The 21524-nt window shown below is 38.1% G+C and overlaps 3 protein-coding genes across 3 annotated transcripts; 1 reads left to right on the plus strand and 2 right to left on the minus strand.

Annotated features, from left to right (window-relative positions):
- Window positions 1-646: 646 nt before the first annotated feature.
- dgke (diacylglycerol kinase, epsilon) lies at window positions 647-13965 on the minus strand. Its single transcript, XM_081380872.1, has 12 exons — window positions 13115-13965; window positions 11987-12143; window positions 10399-10518; window positions 10133-10276; window positions 9700-9857; window positions 9557-9605; window positions 9202-9315; window positions 5864-5935; window positions 4455-4582; window positions 4203-4314; window positions 2265-2485; window positions 647-1962 (listed from the first exon to the last, which is right to left on the minus strand). Coding segments are annotated over exons 1-12 (1710 nt in total). The 5' UTR covers window positions 13549-13965; the 3' UTR covers window positions 647-1961.
- A 1290-nt stretch (window positions 13966-15255) lies between these two features.
- cUnh17orf67 (chromosome Un C17orf67 homolog) lies at window positions 15256-17566 on the plus strand. The gene is made up of 4 exons (XM_081380873.1): window positions 15256-15350; window positions 16453-16541; window positions 16751-16888; window positions 17429-17566. The coding sequence occupies exons 1-3, from the start codon at window positions 15299-15301 to the stop codon at window positions 16865-16867; spliced, it is 258 nt and encodes an 85-aa protein (XP_081236999.1). The 5' UTR covers window positions 15256-15298; the 3' UTR covers window positions 16868-16888; window positions 17429-17566.
- An 818-nt stretch (window positions 17567-18384) lies between these two features.
- On the minus strand, window positions 18385-21104 carry cbx8b (chromobox homolog 8b). The gene is made up of 5 exons (XM_081380628.1): window positions 20565-21104; window positions 20408-20451; window positions 20090-20155; window positions 19929-19995; window positions 18385-19722 (listed from the first exon to the last, which is right to left on the minus strand). The coding sequence occupies exons 1-5, from the start codon at window positions 20631-20633 to the stop codon at window positions 18907-18909; spliced, it is 1062 nt and encodes a 353-aa protein (XP_081236754.1). The 5' UTR covers window positions 20634-21104; the 3' UTR covers window positions 18385-18906.
- Between the last annotated feature and the right edge of the window lie 420 nt (window positions 21105-21524).

Below are 21524 nucleotides of genomic sequence, written 5' to 3' on the forward strand. Positions count from 1 at the left end.
GCAGCTTCCATCTGGATGATGCGACGGCAGCCATATTGCACCGGAACGCCCACCACACACCAGCTTATTTTTAAGGGATTTTTAATGACCACAGAGAGTCAGGACCTCCTTTAACGTCTCATTCGAAGGACTGTGCTTTTTGACAGTATAGTGTCCCCGTCACTAAACTGGTACATTAGGACCCACACAGACCACAGGGTGAGCACCCCCTGCTGGCCTTACTAACACCTCTTCCAGCAGCAACTTAGTTTTCCCAGGAGGTCTCCTATCCAGGTACTAACCAGGCTTAACCCTGCTTAGCTTCAGTGGGCAACCAGTCTTGGGCTACAGGGTGATATAGCAATACAGTAAATCCAAATGTAACACTCCCAAATGATTAAAATGATAAATCATTCATATTCCCACTGAGAATAATATTCCTGTTTAAAACTCCTTTGACACATTTAGAGCATGTGTAAACAGTGTCTAGTTTTAGTAACATTACAGATGTCTTCAGGAAACAAAACAACAATAAGAATGTGTAATTACAGGTTTTCATCTCAACCACTGCTTCAGTATTTATACACATAAACATTATGGATAAAAGTAGTTACAACATGTAATTTCAAAATAAATTTTCCTTGACACTAAATAATAAATATACACATTAAAATTTAGATTTTATTCTTTCCGAGGGTTTTCAGACATTACTGAACATGTTTTAATACAGCAGTCTACATGTCAATGCACAGCTGAATGAAGATAATTTAACAGGGAAAAATAATCAATCTTTACTGCAGAAAAAGGATATATACAGTATCCATAATATTTTTGGTAACACTCTTGTAAACATTTCAGCTTCCAAAGAAGTATCAAAATCTCCTTCACAATTATCTACGAAAAATGGCTACCATTTTCATTTTCATTACTTTGAATATGAAATGAACTATGAAATGAAGTAAAATTATGAACCATTCAAATACATTACATTATCAAAACCTCAGATGTATCAAGTTAACAGCAAAGTTTCCCTGAACGTCATGCGCTTTATCAAAGTCATAAATAGAGATAGATATAACTCATGATGTCATTGCCACTCCTACAGCTATTATTCTTTTCCATACTGTCTTAGTTTATCAAGAATATCACTGATACTAGAGATCACCTGAGCATGACTCACACAAAAGTTGTTTGTCACAACCGTCCAAATCATTGTTGAGTCATCAGATGGGACGTGATGTCATGAAACTGAGCCTAAGTCAGCAAAAGATCAGGTGATGATCAGGTCATGAAGGGAGGGGAAGCTACTATTGTACTGAAACGAGAAAGACATGGAAGAGAGGAATAAAATAATCCTATTAGGATGGTCATATTATTCTAGGCGCAGTTAATCTCTTTATGTGCCACCATTAAGTGATGTTTTTCACACACAAACAAAAGATGCATAAAAACTAAGATATCTACAGAAAAGGGAGAGAACGTTCAATAAAACATAAAATATCTGATAATCAGCATATGCAAAAAGAAAAAGAAAAAAGAAAAGTCACACCGAGGGGAAAAAGAAAATAAAGAATGGTTTCTTAATCCAGTGCTTTGAAACATTTTACTGCCGTTTCATAAACAAACCCAATAACACGTATGGAATTCTTAAAATAAGATATCAATGGCACATTCTTCCACAATTAAAGCAGTGCAAATTTGTTTCACAAAAGAAGTAACAAAAAAGAACCCAAGCAAAATTATTGCACAGCTCAACTTATACAACTCAAATACACGACTTCTGTAGCGAGTTGTATATTCACAGGCCTATGACACTCACGATCAGTGCAAGACATTCATGTCTAAGCAGCTTTGGTTGCAACATTCTCCATTGGACTGAATTTTTTGATTGCCTGAGCTCTGCTTACGGCTAAATATGATTCCATTTCGGACTTTTAACGGCTAAAACCTTAGCCACTTCTTAGAGCTTCCGGGTAACACTCCCTGTGAGAAAAAATATACACACAACAAACAGATGTTTCAACAGAGACAGACCTCTTGTGGGCAGTTTAAGTTATGTTGGAACTGGGGCTGTGCTTAGAGGGGGATGCCTAATGCTTGAGAGAGAAAGAGGCTTTAAAACTCTCAGGAATAACCACTGCAGATGTTATTACTAGAGTAGCACATGCACATTATGTACGTTTACGACTATGACATCAGACACTTATCACATCTGGGTTTCTTCTGTTCATGCTGTGCTACTTTCTGGGGTAGAAATAGCACAGACAGAGCGATTATATCCTTACTAAGACTCTGACACGGTTTCCCGTGTGTTGCTAGCGGTGTCATTGTGATCGGCTGAGGGTTCTTCAGTCTCTGAGGTGCTGGAGTCGTCATCATCTGTTTGTTCTGCACTGTGGTACAGCATGAGAGCCTGGGTCTTATGGGTAATGGTGATGGTGCATGGACCCTGCGCCCACGGCTCTCCATCCACCTGCATTGGCATCCGAGAACTCTTCAATACCAGCTACCACAAAGAAGCAAAAGGATAATCATGTTTTCATCTTTCTGTTTGTTGTTGGACAGTATAGGTGTATATGACACAGAATGAAAATTACTAACAGTGCTTGTGTCCACTGGCACAGAGCAAGCAGAGCAGGTGTTTTCAATTAATTCCTATGGGTGTTGAGCAACATGTTTGTGTGGAGGCTTGTGGGATTGACAGCGGACCAGAGAAAGCATTTAGAGCTTCCGAGAGCATAACAAAAGTTGAGAAAGGCTCAACTTTATGCAAATGAGGAGCGGACAATGTCGGACGGCAGCAAATAGCTGTGAGGTTTAGGTAGTTACGTTTGTCTATTGTTGGTTTGGCAGTTGTTACATACATACATAATAGTTGGACAATGAAACTGAAACACCTGGTTTTAGACCACAATAATTTATTAGTATGGTGTAGGGCCTCCTTTTATGACCAATACAGCATCAGTTCATCTTGGGAATTACAGATACAACAAGTCCTTCACAGTGGCCAGAGGGAGTTTAAGCCATTCTTCTTCCAGAACAGTATCAAGGTCACTATGTGATGCTGGTGGTGGAAAACGTTTTCCAACTTGCTCCTCCAAAAAATCTGGTGACAGTGCAATTGAACATCTCCCATGGCTTGCACATTCATGTTCATCAAACCATTCTGTCACAAGGTTTGCTGTGTGTATTGGTGCATAATCATGCTGATACACGGCACCCTCTTCAGGGTACAATGTTTGAACCATTAGGTGCACATGGTCTTCCAGAATGGTTTGGTAGTCCTTGGCAGTGCTGCCCATAAGGCACAGTAGGGAATGCCATGATATTGCAACCCAAACCATCACTGATCCACCCCCATGCTTCACTCTAGGCAGTAACAGTGCGGGTGTTAAGCCTCTTTGGGGCTTCTCCACACCGTCCCAAGGATTTGGGAAAGAGAGTGAAGGTGGACTCATCAGACAACAATACATGTTTCACATTGTCCCAAGATTTGCACTGTTGGCACCAATGAAACCGACATTTGGCATTGGCACAAGTGACTGAAGGTTTTGGCTATAGCAGCCTGACCATGATATTGATTCTGTGGAGCTCCTGACAAACAGTTTTGGTGGAAACAGGAGAGTCGAGGTACGCAGTTAATTCTGCAGTTGGGTAGCTGTGGTTTTATATTTTAATCGATAAAATCCAGATTATTACCTGGACATCCTATTCAGACAGCTTCCTCTTGCATCGACAGTTACTCCTGTTGGATGTGGTTTGTCTTGAGTGGATGTATGCTGACATTACCCTGGATACCATAGCTCTCGATCACACTCTGCTCTAACTGATGGAATATAAAATCATTGAAGCTTGGCCACCAGACCAAGCATATATAGGCGTGAAACTTCCAACAATATCTTGGCCAGTGTTTCACTTTCATTGTCCAACCCCTGTATATGATACATTTTGAAGTTTGGATGCTTTCATTGTGAATAGACTGGCTGTTAACAAACGTTTATTAAATTGACACCATATGTTTGTTTTTTCGGCAAACAAAACTTGTATCTTTCCAACTGTAATAGTGTGTATATATGATGATTATATTTGCCATGTACTGAAAACAAACATAAAGGTTTTGTAGCAGTTTGAGTGGCCCTGACTGGAGTTTTGCCGTTGCAGTGTACACGCCCACTCAAGCAACATTAATGCTGTATGAGTAAAGAAAATTTTTATGGTCTCACCCGTACAGTATGTGCCTGTCCCAGCCTCACAGGATTGGCCAGTTTCACCTGGATCTGTGCACAGTGGAATGAGCCATATACCCCCACCACCTCTAATAAGCCATCATCCACACTGAAGAAAGAAAAATGTATTTTTAAATGTCACCCTATTGTGATCCAGATCTGTGAAGTTTGATTTATTTTTAGCCTATGTTCACAAAGTCTAACTATGAGTCTCTAAAGTGTACAATACAGTGACATCTGGATTCTCACCGTGTTGGAGGATAAGGCTCATCTCCCATTCCCTCCCACAGTCTACATCCACCACCCCAGTAGCCGATATTACACACTATTATCCCCTCCAGATTGGGCAAAGTCACTTGCTCTCCATCCAGCTCCAGCTAAAAAGACACAATTAAGCATTAACAAGCATTAGAACATCTATTAGAAACACGATTCAGTTCAGTAAATGCAAGACTTCACCAATAATTTAGTTAAAGCTCTACATTTTTTTCTGTTTCACTTGGATGTACATCACAATATGGAGGAAAAGATCTGTCGCTACTTCTATTTCATTGCAACTTTAAAAATGCACTTTTGGTCTGAGATGTGATCTAGTGGTTGCAGCACATTAATGCTGTATTCACATATTCTCAACAATTGCATTTTGTTTTCACCTTCATAGTTGACAAACCACCCACTATGGATAATATTACAGTTGAAGCATGTAGTTTTTTCATTATTAAACAATTTCTCCTATTTCTGATTAATGTGCGGAGCAGATGTGGCTACAAGTAAGCCGTTCGTATATAAGAAGAGTGTAAACACTGATGCTTTCAAAACTGTTTAGTCCACTCGTGTCAATTTCTGTTTAACAGCATTTAGGTTGGATCTTAACTTTTTTGTATGAACAATGAAAAATAGGGGAACGGCATTCAGGTTGGATCTTAACTTTTTTGTATGAACAATGAACAATAGGGGAATGTTTGGGAAACCTGTTTAGAAAGTCATTATGTTTACAATCCCATTTGGTTCTGCTGTGGCACAGAAATAAGCTGCAGCTTTAAAGAAAATTCTGTTCTCAAATAAGCACCAGGAATCAGTAACAAACATTAACAATATAGAGCTAGATAATGTTTGTTCGAAATAGATTCTTAGTATTTGTAAAGTCTAATAATTATGCTAGACTATTATCACATTTCAATGACTTTTTATCATCAGTTTTCATCGAGTTTGAAACGGTTATTCATCATTACAGTATTATTTAAGACACAACAGTGGCCCAGTCCTAAATGATACCCTAAAAACTTGCAGCCTTCCTATGAGTCCGCACTTTTGTGACGTAACGCTGCTTTGGCAAAAGTGCGCATTGAGGGCGCATATCAGCTGCAAAGGGGCTGCTCATGAGCACCCTTCTGAAACCTACAATGACAAATGAGACAGCCTATGGTCTTGTGGACTTAACAGACACGCGCACACAGCAGCCATTGTAAGTCCACAAGACCCTTAAGTGCATATGAAGTGTGCCATTTGGGACAGGGCCAGTAAGGTAGTAGGAAGTCAATGTCAAGGCTACAGACTTCCAGAGAAAATGCTAATCATATGATGACAATAACAAAGGCAACCATCAGAGAACACTTTGCCTAAAAAACTTTTCTCAGGGAGCAAGTTAAAATGTTTACCTCAATCTTCTTATCCAGATCTTTACATTCTTGCACTAAACAATCTTTGGTACCATAGAGGAAGTACACTGCCTATGGGAAAAGACAATTGGTAGTACTATTAATTTACAAAACACTTCTGTTTTAATGAAAAAGGAGAACATAGCAGTGCATTAATACAGGATACGTTGTGTAGTAGGCCTACTAATAAGACATATTAGTATTAACTAATATGTTTTTTTTCAGCCCCACTTTATATTAGGTTTATTTAACTACTATGTACTGGTGTTAAAACATCACAAATGTTTGGTATAATGCACTTACTGTTTTCATGTTATATTGCAAAACACCTTTGCTGCTATTGAGGTGAGATATGGTTGATGTTAGGGAGTATGGTTTTGTTTAAGTCTGGGCTAAAGGGTAGGGGAAGGGTTTACATTGTAGTTATAGATGTAACTACAGAGTAATTACAAATACCATGTGTGTACACAATAAGTGCATTGTAGCCTATCAAAAAAATATTTAAATGTTAGTACATAATAGTTAAAAATGGTTAATATAAATTATTATATAAAATCATTTTTTATATAACTGTGGATGTATAATCCAGCAACAGAATCATAAAAAAAAAATCAGTTTTCTTTCGAAGTGGAACTTCGAAGCTGTGTCTTGGTGTTGATGCTATGGGGAATGCCATCAGCGTGACCGGTGTCTGAGCATGTGTAAACAAACATCAAAATTTTTTGGCAGATGGCAGTCTATGATGTCACATGTGGAAAGCCAGAGAGTATAAAAGGGTGCCTGGGTTACAAGCTTTTTTGTTTTCAAGGGCCGTTAGTTTGCAAGCGTGTGAAGTAAACAATAGAGAGCAGCGAGACAGTGTGTTCCTCCGTGTAAGCGTTTTCCTACACCTGAGGACTTACATGAGCTCTGCGTCATCTGACTTGGAGCGGAGCACATGTGTTCAGCCCTTGATGGATGCCCTCACTGAGACAAGTTTATGTTAAGGAAGCTCTACTCATGCTTGTCTTTTTTTCAAGTGCCTGTGCCCCGTGGATAGCCCTGCTGCTGCTGCTTCCCGTTCGAAAAAAAAGGAAGTCGTCCGTGGTTTTTCTCCCACATTTCCTTGTGGGCCATGATCGTCCCTGCCCTGTGAGCCTTCCATTTCTTCCTTATCTACAAACTGAGTTGGGAAAATCATGTAAGAACCCATACTGAGCCTGCATTTTTTCCTTTCAGCATTCAAATTATTTAAATATGGAGGGATTATGTGAATGTGGGTATGTGAAGATGCCCTCTGTTGAGGAGACGCTAGCTAGCTATCTTTTACAGGGCTTCAGTAAAGGCTTCCTTTATCTTCAGTAAAGGCTCCAGCTTTACTATCAAATCTGTGCCAGACCACCTTAAGGCTTGTAGGCAAAGCATATGCGGCAGCGAGTCAGGCTGGTGGCACACCACGGTTTTAAATTCAACGTCACAGGATGTTATGTTTTCTTGAACTATAATACATCGATAACTCATCTGTGTTTCATAATTATTCATGAGACTGCATGTCCTTATCCTATGAGAAGACGCCTTGCTTAATTATTCATGACAGCACACATTGATTTCCTATTACAGTTGCTTCAAACAGTGAGATCGCAAACAGTAAGTGAGATATGCATTAATGGATCAAAAACGAGTGTTTGCTTTTGCTTTGTAACCGATCAAATGGTTTATAAAAACACAGCAAAATAAGCCTAAAAAGTTATCAACGATGCAACCGCATGTTCATATATATTTTCAAATGCAGAGAACAAATGTGAATGGCTGTGCATTTATTTGTGTATTACTGTAAATTACAGCTGTCACAGGATATGCACACTGTATGTATTTGTGTAATTTACAGTGAGCTTACAAAGCCATGTGTATATTGTGTTGATTGTAATGTTACTTGCAGTGTGCATTAGTGGGAAACTTTGATACTTTTAATGAGAGTGAATCAGAAGCCGTTGCTATGTTGTCAGTCTTCCCCTCCACTCCGCAGTTCACCACGGCCACTTTTGTAGCATTTTTCAAAACTGAGGTGAGAACTGACTGCTGCTATAATAGGGGGCTCATGACCCTTTAAAGTGCCGACATCAGGCTTCCCAGTGGTGGTGCTTAAGATATTGTTGGTCATTCAGTGTTTCAGTAAAAAAGAAAGAAAAAAAAATTATAGATAATAGTAATTATTCTCAAAAGATACTAATAGTACTACTAATTCTACTACTAACAATATACAATGCACTAAGGATTGATGAACTGCTGGGTTCATGAATATTAATCACGTTGTAAGCGTTAGCTCAAACTGATTTGCTGAAATCTCAACGCCAGCCAATGAGATTGCCGTTTGCGCATTAGTTCCGCTCATACTGAAGAAACCGGCATATCTTCTGCTTGTTGACAGGTAAATACAACAAAGAATATCGTTTACATGTAGCGCGTCAATTCTGCGAGGTATGTAAGACTCTCGCTCTCTCTATCTGCGTGTGTGTGAGAAACACAGTGCTCTCAGCAAAGCCTCTGCGAGTCATGCGCCTTCAAACTAGAGTTTACGGTACCTCAAATACAGGTACGCTGCGCATCCATTGAGCTAAACTGAAATAGTACAGATTGCTTGACGGAGAACGAAACTCTCAAGCGCTCAGTCAGTGTTCAGCGAGTGAAAATATATCTATGCTAAACTTATACAGTACTTAGCCTCTAACACACACTGGTGAGTAAAATCTAATAATTTATTAGCCAATGGCTAATGATAGATATTATTTAGTCGTCCAGAGTGAAGATTTACTAACATTGTAAAGGGTTGTAAAGTCAGAAGTTTTAGGGGTCATTCCCTAGAGCCACCATGTGTCTCTTGCACAAGTCACATAAGACGTGCCCTTGGTTGTTGACGCATTCTTCTGACTCCAGCTAGATCCTTAGAGTTACTTAAGTGCTATGCTCACTCTGTTTGTGCATACTCACAGTGAGGCAGGCATTCTTCTGCATGGAGTAGCAGGTATTGCATTCCCCATAGCGCCAACACCAAGACGCACTATTGAAGTCCCACTTTAAAAGGGAACATCTCAGGTTGCGAATGCATCCCAGGTTCCCTGAGAAGGGGAATGAGATGCTGTGTATTGTTTCCATGCTTCAGGGCATGCCTGCATGTCTACCTCAGACAAAAGTTGATGAAGAGTTGATGACATGTAAACGTCATAGACTGCCATCTGCCAATAATTATTGCTGTTTGTTTTTTTAGTTTATCTTAATAAACATATGTAGAAATACTCTTATAAGCTTTTTGGATTTCATTTTCCTGTGAAATGAAGAGATGGACAGGTAATGCACCAGACCTTATTGATGATTCGGCTGGAGAAAAAGGAGGGTGTTTTCTCTCTGTGCGCATGAAAGTTCAGTGCCATGAGAGCATCAGGACCCACTGAGAAATAATTATTCATGGCCAACACCTGCCGAGAAAACAGCTTTTAGCTAAAATCACAATCTCAATTCTTCACCACTTAATGAATCAAAAGCACTATGATTGATTTAATAAATATAACTAAATTAATACATAGTTATTTCATGGAATTTATGCTAATAAAATTGTTTTATGCCCTTTTAAATGACTTTAACATATAATTTCTTGTGCACTCTGAAGTACTATAATTTTCCTGCTGGTTGTTCACATACTGTATAGTGTATACTGACCTTTGGCTTACGAAAATAGTTTCCTTTGGAGGCAACTTGAACTTTCCACCTGAAACATTCAAAGCAGGAATTCAAAATAAATTGAAGAATAACAAAATCCAACCCCCATAATACAAGACTTTACAGCACAGCCAGGGTCTCACCTGTCCATCTTGACTACTTCAGCCTCTAGAACATTTCTGAGCACCTGTTCTACTGAGATCTCACCAGCGTATCCTGCTCCCCATCCCAAAGAGTTTGATAAATCATTGCCTGTGCCCAATGGCAGGATGGTCACAAAAGGGATAAACTGATCTTGACCCTATTTAGAATAAGAGACCAACAAACAATATTTTATAACCCAAAAAAACAAAAAATTACTTGTTTTTCTTTGAAATAACACCACAAATGTGAAAATAATGCATTGCATAATGACATTACACATCCTACTAGCCAGGCCACATGAATGTACAGTCTATATATTACGACACTTAAACACATGAAAAAAAAAAAAGCTTGGTTAACATTCACATCTGACCTGAATCTAATGTATCTAATGTATCCACTCAACTATTTAGCTTATTGTACAGCACTCACCTTCAGCTTCATGGTATCAATGGCATCCAGAACCCACCCCACTGTGCCGTCTCCCCCACACACCAGAACACGCACGCTGCCTGGGGGCAAAAGAGTACACAACTGCAGGGCTTTAGAGGGGGGCAGCTCAGACAGATCAAACACCTGGGAGAAACAAAAAAAAATTTAATTATCCTTCAAAAAATATATACATAAAAAGAGACTAAATACATAGAAACAGAAAAACACTGGCCAAGTGTGTGAATGTAAGCAGAGTCAACTTCTACCTGTACAGGGTTCAGAAGGGTACGAAATTCTCCCAGCAGAACCTCCCCCATGTTGTTGCCACTTCTTGTGTTTGCCAAGATCAATACCGGAGTCCAGCCACACCCGCACAATGCAGCAAGCTACGAGCATACAAATAAACAATTAAACAGTCAATTAGGTTCATTTAATTACATTCATCCAGTGGACAGTGCATGAATTGATCATTTCATCACTGATGCTGAGGAACTGAGGGACAATTTTTCTTGTTTTGGTTCTCTTTTCTACAAATTGTAACTTTTTAAAAGACTTAGTACTCAGTTTGTAATCGAATCAAAAGTGTAGTTTTTAAAAAGTTTATGCATATTTTAATTTGGCATATAATAAGTGTTTCATATAAGAAATTCTTTTCACGTCAAGTAGAAGCTTTTGTGGCTTTTTACAAACGAGACGCTGCACTGAAATTAAAGGGAGGGAATGCAGGGTCTTGTGATGCATTTTTTTCAAAGAACTTCATTTAAACTTGATGCAGCGATTATACACAATAAGCTGAAAAAGCAACAAGACTGTGTGAAACAGTCAAAGATGTCAATCTAAAACATTCTTACATTGAAAAGTACATCAGCCAGAAATTTATACTGCAATATACCGGTACATTTTTTAAATTCTCTGTTAAAACACTACTACCACAACTTATACTACACTATGGAGTAGAACAAGTTCATAAGTATGTAACATGGGACACATCTAATGTGTTCTACTCTCAGAATTAGCTGAATATTTCATAATGATCTGATTCTTATATTTTAATTAATTACACCTTGATTACACATGATATTATTCCAGGCACAATGGCAGATTTTGAAAGAATGGCATTCTTAGGATTTTTAGGACATTCTCTAAAATTTTTAGGAATTTTTTTACCACTACATGTAAAATAGTACCAGAGATTATTAAAAAAGACTGTATAAATTAAAAAAAGTACCACTCTGGTACCACTGAATCAGGATTATTCAGAGTGTAAAAATGAGAGAAAATCTGTTATGCAAATAAAATTGTCCAAATCTTAAATGAAACTACATTTTTATTATTATTTTATGACATTTCCTGAGGTCCACTTATTGACCTTATGTGCTATGGAAACAAGCACACAGCCGTCTTTAGAATTTTGTCTATGAACTCTGTATATTTATAAGGTATCGCTGCCGAAGAGCAGGTGAAGTGGATTTACTTATTATAGAGTTAGCAAACATTATCATGAGCATTGTAATGTTTGAAGTGGATGTCATAATAAATGTCAGTAGAACAGGAAGATTTTAAAACGAGCGGTTCATTCATAAATTCGTAAGATCTTACCTTTATGCTGTGGAAATACAAACCGGAAGACAGAACAGACTAACAAGGAAGTTGAGTTCTGAAACTTACAGTATGTTTTTATAGCACAATGTCTTGTATGTCAAAAGATCAAGGGAAATTTGATGACCCCTTTAAATACACACTAAACTATTGATTGACAGACAAATCAGCCTCTGTGCACAGCTAAAACTTTCGAAAAAGAAAAGAAAAACGTCTCTGTATGACAGATGTTTTTGTTTGTGAATAGATCCTCACCTTGCTGTACTCATCAGGGTGCCTTCGGCGGAGCTTGTTGACTTGATAGAGGTAATATGGAGGTATGATAACAGAGCGAAACTCTCCAAGATCACAAAGATCATCACTCAGACTGGAAAGGCAGTCATCATGCACTGTTGTCTGACACCATACACACCTATTCCCGAATAAAAGCAGCAAATGTGAGTGAGGGCACTTGTAGCTTGTTATAAAACACTGAAATGGATACTTTATTGACTGCAAACCCTCTGTAGAAATCTCATAGTAAGATTTCTTATCTTCAACAAGATACAACCTTAATAAATCATAAAACAATGGCACAAATGATTTCAAAGTGATTTTAAATTCACAAAAGCTAATCTGACACCAGTTTAGTGCTACCTTTGACACTGAGGATTAAGGTGAAAGAAACTGGTCCTGGATCGCACATTATAGTTGGATTACTGGCATTACTGACTTTTTAATCAAATCGCGCTTTGGAAAGATTAAACACATAGAGAAAGACAGGCTTCCAGTTTGTTCTGACAAAAGTCAGTGATGCATTTTCAGGTGCTTTAACAAAAATAGATTTCTGTGTGCTCTCATTTGCTATTGCTCTTCAGGTTATTGCCATCCTTCTTGCTATGTTAAGTAGCAAACACTTTTCTTTCCTTTAAGATTTTGTAAATATTGATAAAACTATGGATGCTGCAGGAAGGTGGGCGTTAGTTCTAAACAAAATAGTTTTTCTGTTTATGGTGAGAGAATTTTTTAGTTAAAACGTTCAAACCCCTGTTAGAAAGCATTGTATTGTTTGCCATTTTGCCCTTGCTCTTCCTCAAGAATTGAGTTGCTTCCCGTTTCTTTCTTTTTTTACAAAACTGATTTATTAATCCTTGGAAAGTTGCTGACCATCTGAAAGTGCCATGACAGAAAAAGGGAACCCCTGAAAATATTTACTCTTTCACTATACTAGACTAGTGTAAATTTAAGAACTTTTCTTCCAGGTCTATGTTGATTCAATATGAGCCACATTTTATTTTACTCATTTATCTCCCATGAAAATTCTCCAAAAACACGGTTATGTGTGTAATGTGTGCTTTTCTGTGATTTCAATCATAATACTCAGGATTATACGAAGTAGGCTACCTATAGTCGCAGAGTTTAGGTTGAGTCCCGCACTGCTGTTTGCACTCGGCACAGTAGCTGGCGAGGGGCACATTTCCTCTGACCCACTGGTGGCAGAACCTCTCATCTGTCTTACTCTGGGTCATGATCTCCTTACATGAGAGGCTGCGATCTGCTCTGTGTATGCACTGCTCATCCGCACATATGCCGCAGCAGTCACAGAACGCCCCCTGCAGGATGGGCTGAGAGCACACGCAACAGTAGGTGGGTTTGTTGAAGAGGTCCGTGTAGTGCCAGCCGTGTTTGCCCTTTCGGAACAGATCTTTCAGCTGAACTTTGCGTTTGGGACGCTGGAAGCTGCACCACAGTGTGATGAACACTGGGACCAGAACAGCAACCACGGTCCAGAGGAGCAAAGTCCACTCCTCCCGTAGCTCATCAGTGCTATCCTCCATAGCCACAATTCTAATTTTACAGGACCTTCGTCACGCACAAGTCAGACCAGCTGAGAATGATCAGTAAATCCCAGCGATCGTCATCCATCAGTCATTGTACCGAAGCTATGAGATCCCACAATTATCTTCAATTTATAACCCCATCCGAGCAGCACATCATCACATCGACAGGCAATGCAACAAACCTGATTCCCACTGATGTTACAGACCAGCCATCGTAAACATCCTTGCTGTCAAACACTTGGTACAGCAAAACAAACCGTAAGCAGATAAATTACATCCACGTTTATTCTACGTTTTATTTTCAAGGGGGAGATCCCGTTGTCATCTTTGTTACCCACGCAACTGCACTGAAACCAGTGGAAGAATACAAACAGCGGATAAAAATCCTTACTAGATTCATCTAGTTTAATATACGGAAACGGAAATGATGACGTAGGTCTATGACGGATCATTTTCAGTGACCAATAGAAACACAATACGTGAGACAAAAAGCGAATTGTAACAGTCCGAAACTGTCTGCGTCCCAGGATCACGACGGTTAGGTATTGGAAGAAAGAAAAATAATAAATGAGGTGACATAATGATATTGGTGAAAAAGTTAAGAATTATAAGCGTTACATTAAGAATGCTAAGGATAGGCCTAATAGTGAAAACCAGACATATTTCTTTCTTTCTTTCTTTCTTTCTTCTGCTTCTCCTTCCTTTTTTATGAATAGGCTATAATTAATGAACTAGATATAAGTCTACTGTAAACATGTTAGTAATTTTACCAGAAACAATATGAAAAACAAAACAAAACAACAACAACAACAAAACTGTTAATTATATTATTAGCCTATTATAATTAGGTCTATATTTGATTCTTCGCGGCAATATTCAAGGAAATTCACTGTAGAAATGTGTTTTTAAAAAAGTAAACATTTTAGCATGTTATTATTTATTTAGCCTATTTATTTATTACACTTAGCCTATCTTGTAATTTATGATGAAAATATATATGCCTATATTTAATAACAAGTAGCCTATATGTAGCCTACTTTTACAGCAAAGTGAGCCCTTCATAATTTACGTGAAAAAATAAGTTCGCAGAAGTCACTGTGTGACGCATTACATTTGATCATATTTTATTTAATTAGTCATGTATCTTATTGTGTTGTTAATGTTGTTTTTTTATGTTGTTAGGTAGGCTTATTTTTTTGTGTCTGTCTTGTGTTATTCTGAAGGTGTTTCTAGGGTGAGTCTAGGGTGTTTTGTCTGGGTTTCGGTGCACTGTCAATTCCTGTTTATAATAATAAATAATAATAATAATAATAGGCTAATTTTTTTTTATATATATAGAAATAGGCCTACTACCCTTTTTTATTTAATCGTTTTCCACCTGGATGCTTGTCGGGTGCGAAGCAGATAGTTCGGGCAGGTTGAAATACACCATAATGTCTGAAACATTGTCATCATATTTTTATATACATTTCACTTTTTTAACCGTAAGTGTTTTAACCCAGGACGTAATTAAGAGTCAGACGTTATAGTTTAAGTGAAGGCGACATCTTGTGGAACATGTCTGTTACTTCATCCAGATGTGCAGGCAGGAGTCGTCTATCTATGGGATCTGTATCCAGTGGCCTGTGAGCAGAGGTGCTGTGGTGGGGGCAACTTCTAAATGACGTTGCCATGTATTTCTCCTCCTCATAAGTTTGGTAAAAACTCAAGTGCAGTTATTCCGAGCCGAGGACGGACAGAAGTGAAAATGAAGCTGTTGGCATGCTTTTTTTGCGTTGTCTTATTGGCCTTCTCCACTGGTATGTTTTTCCTGTGTATCTTATAACATGGGTTCTATTTGCATATCACTGTGTTTGTGTTTTTTTATTTAGCTTTTTTTTTTACTATGGCTTGTGACTTTTGTATGCAGGTATACCTGTTTTACCGAGTTTTATTTTCATGCTAAATAAGAACTTTAAAAAAAAAATTATAATATTTCTATACAAGGCCTTTGAAAGTTGTCTAAATAGCTTCTTTTTTTCTTTTCTTTTTTCTTTTCTTCCTAGCTACGACTGAAATAATTTTATATGAAGTTCTGTGAGATTATTTTCATTCTTAGCCTATAGGCCTAACTATTGTCATTGTTCATTATATGTAGGCTTTGCAAGGCCTTTAGCTGCTTAAATTTTTACCTGAACACACTCGTCTTTGAAATTATGTAATAATTTTACATGCACTTTCCGGCCCTCTAATAATTAAATAATCTTATTATAGACTAACATGGCAAAAACGTATTAAATGCTGTTCGGCTTTTTATCTGCCACGTTGGTGTTTACCGTAACGGGCTCATTTTCATACCCCTCGCGGGTCAGAGCTCCGGGTCACGCGCGTGCTAGGGCGCGCTCCCCGGGGAGACGCGATCATGAATGGGTACTTTGTGTTCTTCCATAGAGAAACACTGCTGGGAAAGGGAGTGAGGGGTTGAAATGGGGAGGGAGGAGAGAAAGTGAGTGAAGTGTAGCCTATGTGTATGCGTGCGTGCGTGTCCGTGTGAAAGGGAGGGAAAAGAGGGAGATAGATGAAGAAAGAGGGAAAGGGAAAGACCAAAATTCATACAAATTAGACCCCCAAAGGACTCGAGGAAATCTGAAAGAATAAAGGTTCAGAAGACAGAATGGCCGCCTGAGGAAGAATAGAGAAAAGAAAATTAGCATGTAGCTAATAAAAAGATTTTTTTTGAAGGATTCTTATTTGTTTGCATAAAAATATGCATGACATTTTTTTACAGCATATGTAGCCCCTAAATTGTGAACCAGTTTCTATCTATTTGTTAAATTTAGTCACATAAATAAATTATGCTGTCATTACCATGAAATTACAGTATGAAAAGGTGACCTTGATGCAGTTATGTCATTTTTCTAGATGCAAACCCAATCATTAAGGAGAGCTTTGCAAAGCAGCTACTCCGCACTAAGAGACAGAAGCCTGGACACCCCGACGAACCTATGAGGGTGGGGATCCACCTCTCCACTCCTTTTATTCACATATTTAATAACAAAGCTTATGCAAACATCATGCATGAAAGCCTGCAATTCTTTGTTTTTGTGAATATGCATCTGATCTGTGGTCACATTGCTGGTTTTAAGAACAAAATTCCTAAATCAATACGTGAACTCAGCTCCATGTCAATAGAATTCAGAGTCCATTGTGTGTATTTCAGGAACACATTCTACATATGCAGAGGCTGGAGCAAAGGGCTCGAGAGACCAATATGGAGCACTGGCTGAACCCTCACTGCTTCCCTCGTTGTGACCGCAACTATGGCTACCCTGTGTAACTGGCCCGCAGTGATCCATAGGTCCTTCTCATCTTAAGCTTTATATCTCTCACTGAAGAGTGAAGACTGCAATGTCTGAGCTTACTAACATGGTTTCATTATGTAAATTGTGCCTTATTCAGTCTTTTCTTTCTAAATAAATAGAGAATTAGGTGAAGAAAGTCAGGTTTGCAACTCAAATGTGTCCAGACAACAACAATTTGGTTAAAGGCAACAATAATGTTTTACACACTTCACATCATTTTTTTAAACAATGGAGCTGAAACAACAAAAACAGGATAAATACTTCATCTTTATTTAGGGTTTAAATTATTATAATGATTATTTATTTTTGTGTGTGGCGGGTAAAGGAATAGAGTAGGCTATACTTACCATGGTTAAATCATACGTTTCCTTTGGACTTTTGTTGCGCTGTTTTGCCACGGATTATAAAGAAGGCGTACAATTAAATGTAACTGCGACCTCATTGCTTTTATCAAGGAAAGGGTTTATCATTTAGGCTACTAAAAACTTGTTAACTTAGTTGAGTGCAAAATCAATGCAAAGTGATTTTTTTTCCAGGCTGAAGACAAGAATTCCGGTGACGACAATGCTGATATAAAGACAACGAAATGGATCGCAATCTAAAAGAAAAGATCCAGAAATGCTGAGGAGGCCAAGGACACAAAAACCACGAAGACACGTGGTTTAGCATCGATAGTAGGCTATAGGAGCATAGATGTCTGATTTAGATGGAAAATCTTAGAATCGGTGTTTTATAAACGAATTGCAAAATTGCATTTTGAATAAGAAACCAATAATCAAAATAAAAATGATTTGCTTCAAATGTTGATTGTGACTGTGGTTTATCATTTTGCGTCTGGAGTATTTTAGTTGTATTATGATTGGAACCTAAACAACCGAGTTAAATCGAAACTAAAAAGATAATTTAGAAGATGCATGGTGTCTATAAACATTGACAAGAGTTTGACCTTTACACTGCAATATCTGAAGGCCCAACAGTGACTGTTTGAAAGCACATTAAATGTTATATAAACCTAAAAGTTTAAACTTTTGTCAAGCGTCACTCATAAAACCATAAAGGCCAAATAAATAAATAAATATAGAAAAAAACCAGTAAGTAATTTTAGAACAAAATTAAAGGTTTGGGAATTTTTCGAATATTGCATTTAATGGTAGGCTACTCTGCAAATAAACATTTAGGCATCAGGTTAAAAAAAATAATAATAATGTAGGGATAATAGCCTATATATTTTTTATATATTTTTATATTATCCTCTATATATTTGTACATACGATTCAGTATGACTCGTTGAGTATGGGCATTGGACGTGCGCTTTTAAGCTTTATTCTTATTTAAGATGCCATTAAATAACTTTTTATTCGCACTTTTTACAGATCTTTAATACTTACAAAATCGCCCAACAAAATATGTAGAATAAATAAAAGTTAATTTAATTCATTACTAAATATTTCTGAATACTAATTTGAGCTGAAGCAAAAAGAAACAAAAGAAACATGTTCATTATTATTTTACTTTTGAGTTTGAGATGAAAAACAGATTTTTATTTTACACTTTTATATCAGTAAATTGATATGGTTGTACCGTGACACAAGTTTACAAGGTAACTGACAATATAAACTTGCAAAAAACAAAAGGTCAACGTAAATTACAAGATTTCAAAACGTAATGACAAGACGCAATAATATGACGCTAAATGTGCAATATGTCAACTTTAAGGCTGTACATAAATGTTTGAGTTCGTGTGGGAGAACTAATAGACATATATATACATATATATTTATTGTTAACAATTTGTAATTAAAATGTATTTACAGCAAATGATCGAAGAACTCTTGTATGCATTCGGACGCAGTTCTAGCATTGTTTAACATGTCTAGCATGCAAATCTCTTAAAGCAGCAATTTCACAATAAATACAGATTTCAGTGGGACAGAAAACGGAATAAGATTGTTTTTATACAATACACGATACAGAATATTTTTGATAATAAAAAGACCTCTGAAGAAGGGCAAAATCATCTTTTGTCTTTGAAGAAGCCTTTATCTGTGCTACTCTCTTTGATCGTTACAGTCAGTAAGTTTGTCGTCACATCGGTAACTAAAACTTTCTCCACATTGCTGAAGGAGGGTCTCCAAGGATCTCCCTCCTCAGGCTCTCCAAAAATGCGTGACACTGGGATTTTGGCGATAAGTGAAGGCTGTCTGCTGGTGGAATCACCATGTTCAAATGTCCTTCGTTTTGAATGATGCTTCAGGTGTTTGTGGTGAAAGAGGCTTGTTTGTGGATTAGTCCTGCTGGAATGCAAATTCCACTCTGGAGAAATGTGCTGGGTACTCCTGCTTGGAACAACTCTGTTTTGTTTGTGTGAATAGGTAGCATCCATGTGCTTGTGAGATATTTTAATTCTCCCAATCATTTCAGAGCATCTCTCTTCGTCTTCACCCAAACCCAACTTTGCCATTTTGGAAGGAATGCTTGCCATGGTTTCATCTGCAGCTCTTTTTGCATGCCCTGGATGCAAGGAGCTTGTGTAGCCATCTGTGAACCGCAATTTGGGCTTCCGTCCTCTCTTTTTTGGGGCAAGGGTAAATGCATCAGTGCTGGGTCTTGGTGAGGATGGAGAACGATGCTCCCTTGGTTCTGGAGGTGAATGCCTTACGCTCTCCCCTCGGTTGACTGTGCTGGGAGGGAAAATGGTGGGAACCACAGCACGCAGTCCCTCTCTCGATCTAGGGGTTATCACAGGCTCTGGACTGGGATATGCAACATGAATGCCCCTGGATGATTCATTCCTAAATTCATAACACTTTGCCTTTTCTTTAGCTTGGGCCTGCAAAAATATATGATTTTAAAAAATAAATGCAAAAAACAAAAGTATGCCCTTTTTTTTAAGTGTAATTTATTCATGTATAGGCTACTATCAAGGGCTTGAGTGCAAACCCAGTTACATAAAAGTGAATATTATACACAATATATATATATTTCAACAAAAAAAAAGATGTTCAAAAACAATTTTAATAAATAAATGACATTAACCTTTAGAAGAAAAGTCTTCAGCTTAGGTCCTCTTTTCTTGGGTCCAAATATTTCTCTCTCACGTTCCCTGAATGAAAATACAAAAGCATAGTGAAAATGTCTGTATTTTTGACCGCCTAATAATATAATTATTATTATTAATCTTTATTTATTTATTTTACCGCTCTTCAAAGGCAACGAAAAGGCGCGAGTCTAGGATATTTTCCTCTGGTTCCCAAGTACTGTACCTGTGAGAACAAAAAAAGTTTCACGTGATGACTGTCAATCTCTAGCTGCATTTAAACCACTGCTTTATCGGCCACTAGCAGCAGGGCCAGCTAATGTTGCAGTATGCCATTTGCCAAAACCAGTCTGCAGTAATAATCAGCATGTTAACCTGCCAGCTGACGTATGGCCTTCGCGATATTTTGACAGCCATCGCTGTCACTAAAACGATAGACAGGCACGATAGACAGGATGGGCATGCATGCATTACTCACTTGGGTGACCAGCCCTTCCATTTAACGAGATATTCCATTCGACCCTGTGCGTGCCATCAGACACATACACATAAAAAAAAAAAAAATCGTTAGCGTGAGCCGAAGACATGAGCACATATGCAGAAAAATGTCGATATCACTCTGACTAAAAACATACCCGTCGTATTCGTCTCTTGATGATCGACTCGGCCGCGAACACCCTCTCCCCGACAGCCGATAGCTCCATGTTTACCTTCGTCTACCGTTAGCTTGCAGCGAAGCTAGCTGACTGCGAGCTCGAGTCCAGTCCGCCTGCTCTAGCTTCAGAATTCCATACAGCCCATAATACTCTCGTGCACAGCCAGACGTCATCACGTTCTTTAGCATGTTGCCTTAGCACCGCTTGTAGGTGGAAACATTTTGAGGCCGTTCATTGGCTCCGCTGTTGCTAAGTGGCCGCGACTAGCTTCTTAGTGACATACATGCATTCTTGACAAAAATATGATAAGACCTCCTCGGCTGAGCCTGCCCTGAACACATACACGTTAAAGTTTAATCGTCAAGACTAGAATACAGGAAATCGTCATCAATGAAACGTCAACTGATACAGGATATGTAGGCTGTATGAACTAATTTGTATTTTCTGAAACAAGCATAATTCATAAGATTTTTCTGTAAATAACTGTAAATAATAGGCTAATATAATATGTTATGATAGGAAAATGTATGGCATCTTATTTTTTACCAAATATTCTGCTATTCACAAACCTGTTTGACTAATTCCGCTAAAATCTTAATAATAATTCCGCTAAAAAGTCTTCATCCATGACAAACGTCATGTCATTGTTGGGTTATTGATGTGTCCTGCAGAGTAATAGCCTAGATTTGTACAAACGAATGATTCTTATGTAGCCTAGCTATTAGGCTATAGCCTAAAAGCCAGTCGGTAATTAAACTGAATCTGTGATATCGCCTAAACAATGATCTGAGGCTATTCGTTACACATTATTTGCTCTAGGTCTAGGAGGTAGCCTACTAGATTGTGTTAGCCTATTCTTGATGAAGAAAAACGGACCGCATAGCCTATTCATGTTTATCCCGTATAGCCACACGTCTGCTCAAAATTATTCGAATATTT

This window comes from Scardinius erythrophthalmus (assembly GCF_964197995.2).
Source record: "Scardinius erythrophthalmus genome assembly, chromosome: 12".
Classification (NCBI taxonomy): Eukaryota; Metazoa; Chordata; class Actinopteri; order Cypriniformes; family Leuciscidae; genus Scardinius; species Scardinius erythrophthalmus.

Coding starts and splice junctions, on each gene's coding strand:
- dgke (XM_081380872.1), bottom strand. CDS start 13,548: ATGGAGGATAGCACTGATGAGCTACGGGAGGAGTGGACTTTGCTCCTC. Junction 12,144..13,114: donor CCTAAACTCTGCGACTATAG/GTAGCCTACTTC, acceptor ATTCGGGAATAG/GTGTGTATGGTGTCAGACAA. Junction 9,316..9,556: donor ACTATTTTCGTAAGCCAAAG/GTCAGTATACAC, acceptor TTTTCTCGGCAG/GTGTTGGCCATGAATAATTA.
- cUnh17orf67 (XM_081380873.1), top strand. CDS start 15,299: ATGAAGCTGTTGGCATGCTTTTTTTGCGTTGTCTTATTGGCCTTCTCC. Junction 15,351..16,452: donor CTTATTGGCCTTCTCCACTG/GTATGTTTTTCC, acceptor TCATTTTTCTAG/ATGCAAACCCAATCATTAAG. Junction 16,542..16,750: donor ACCCCGACGAACCTATGAGG/GTGGGGATCCAC, acceptor TGTGTATTTCAG/GAACACATTCTACATATGCA.
- cbx8b (XM_081380628.1), bottom strand. CDS start 20,633: ATGGAGCTATCGGCTGTCGGGGAGAGGGTGTTCGCGGCCGAGTCGATC. Junction 20,156..20,407: donor TGGAAGGGCTGGTCACCCAA/GTGAGTAATGCA, acceptor TTGTTCTCACAG/GTACAGTACTTGGGAACCAG. Junction 19,723..19,928: donor TGAAGACTTTTCTTCTAAAG/GTTAATGTCATT, acceptor ATATTTTTGCAG/GCCCAAGCTAAAGAAAAGGC.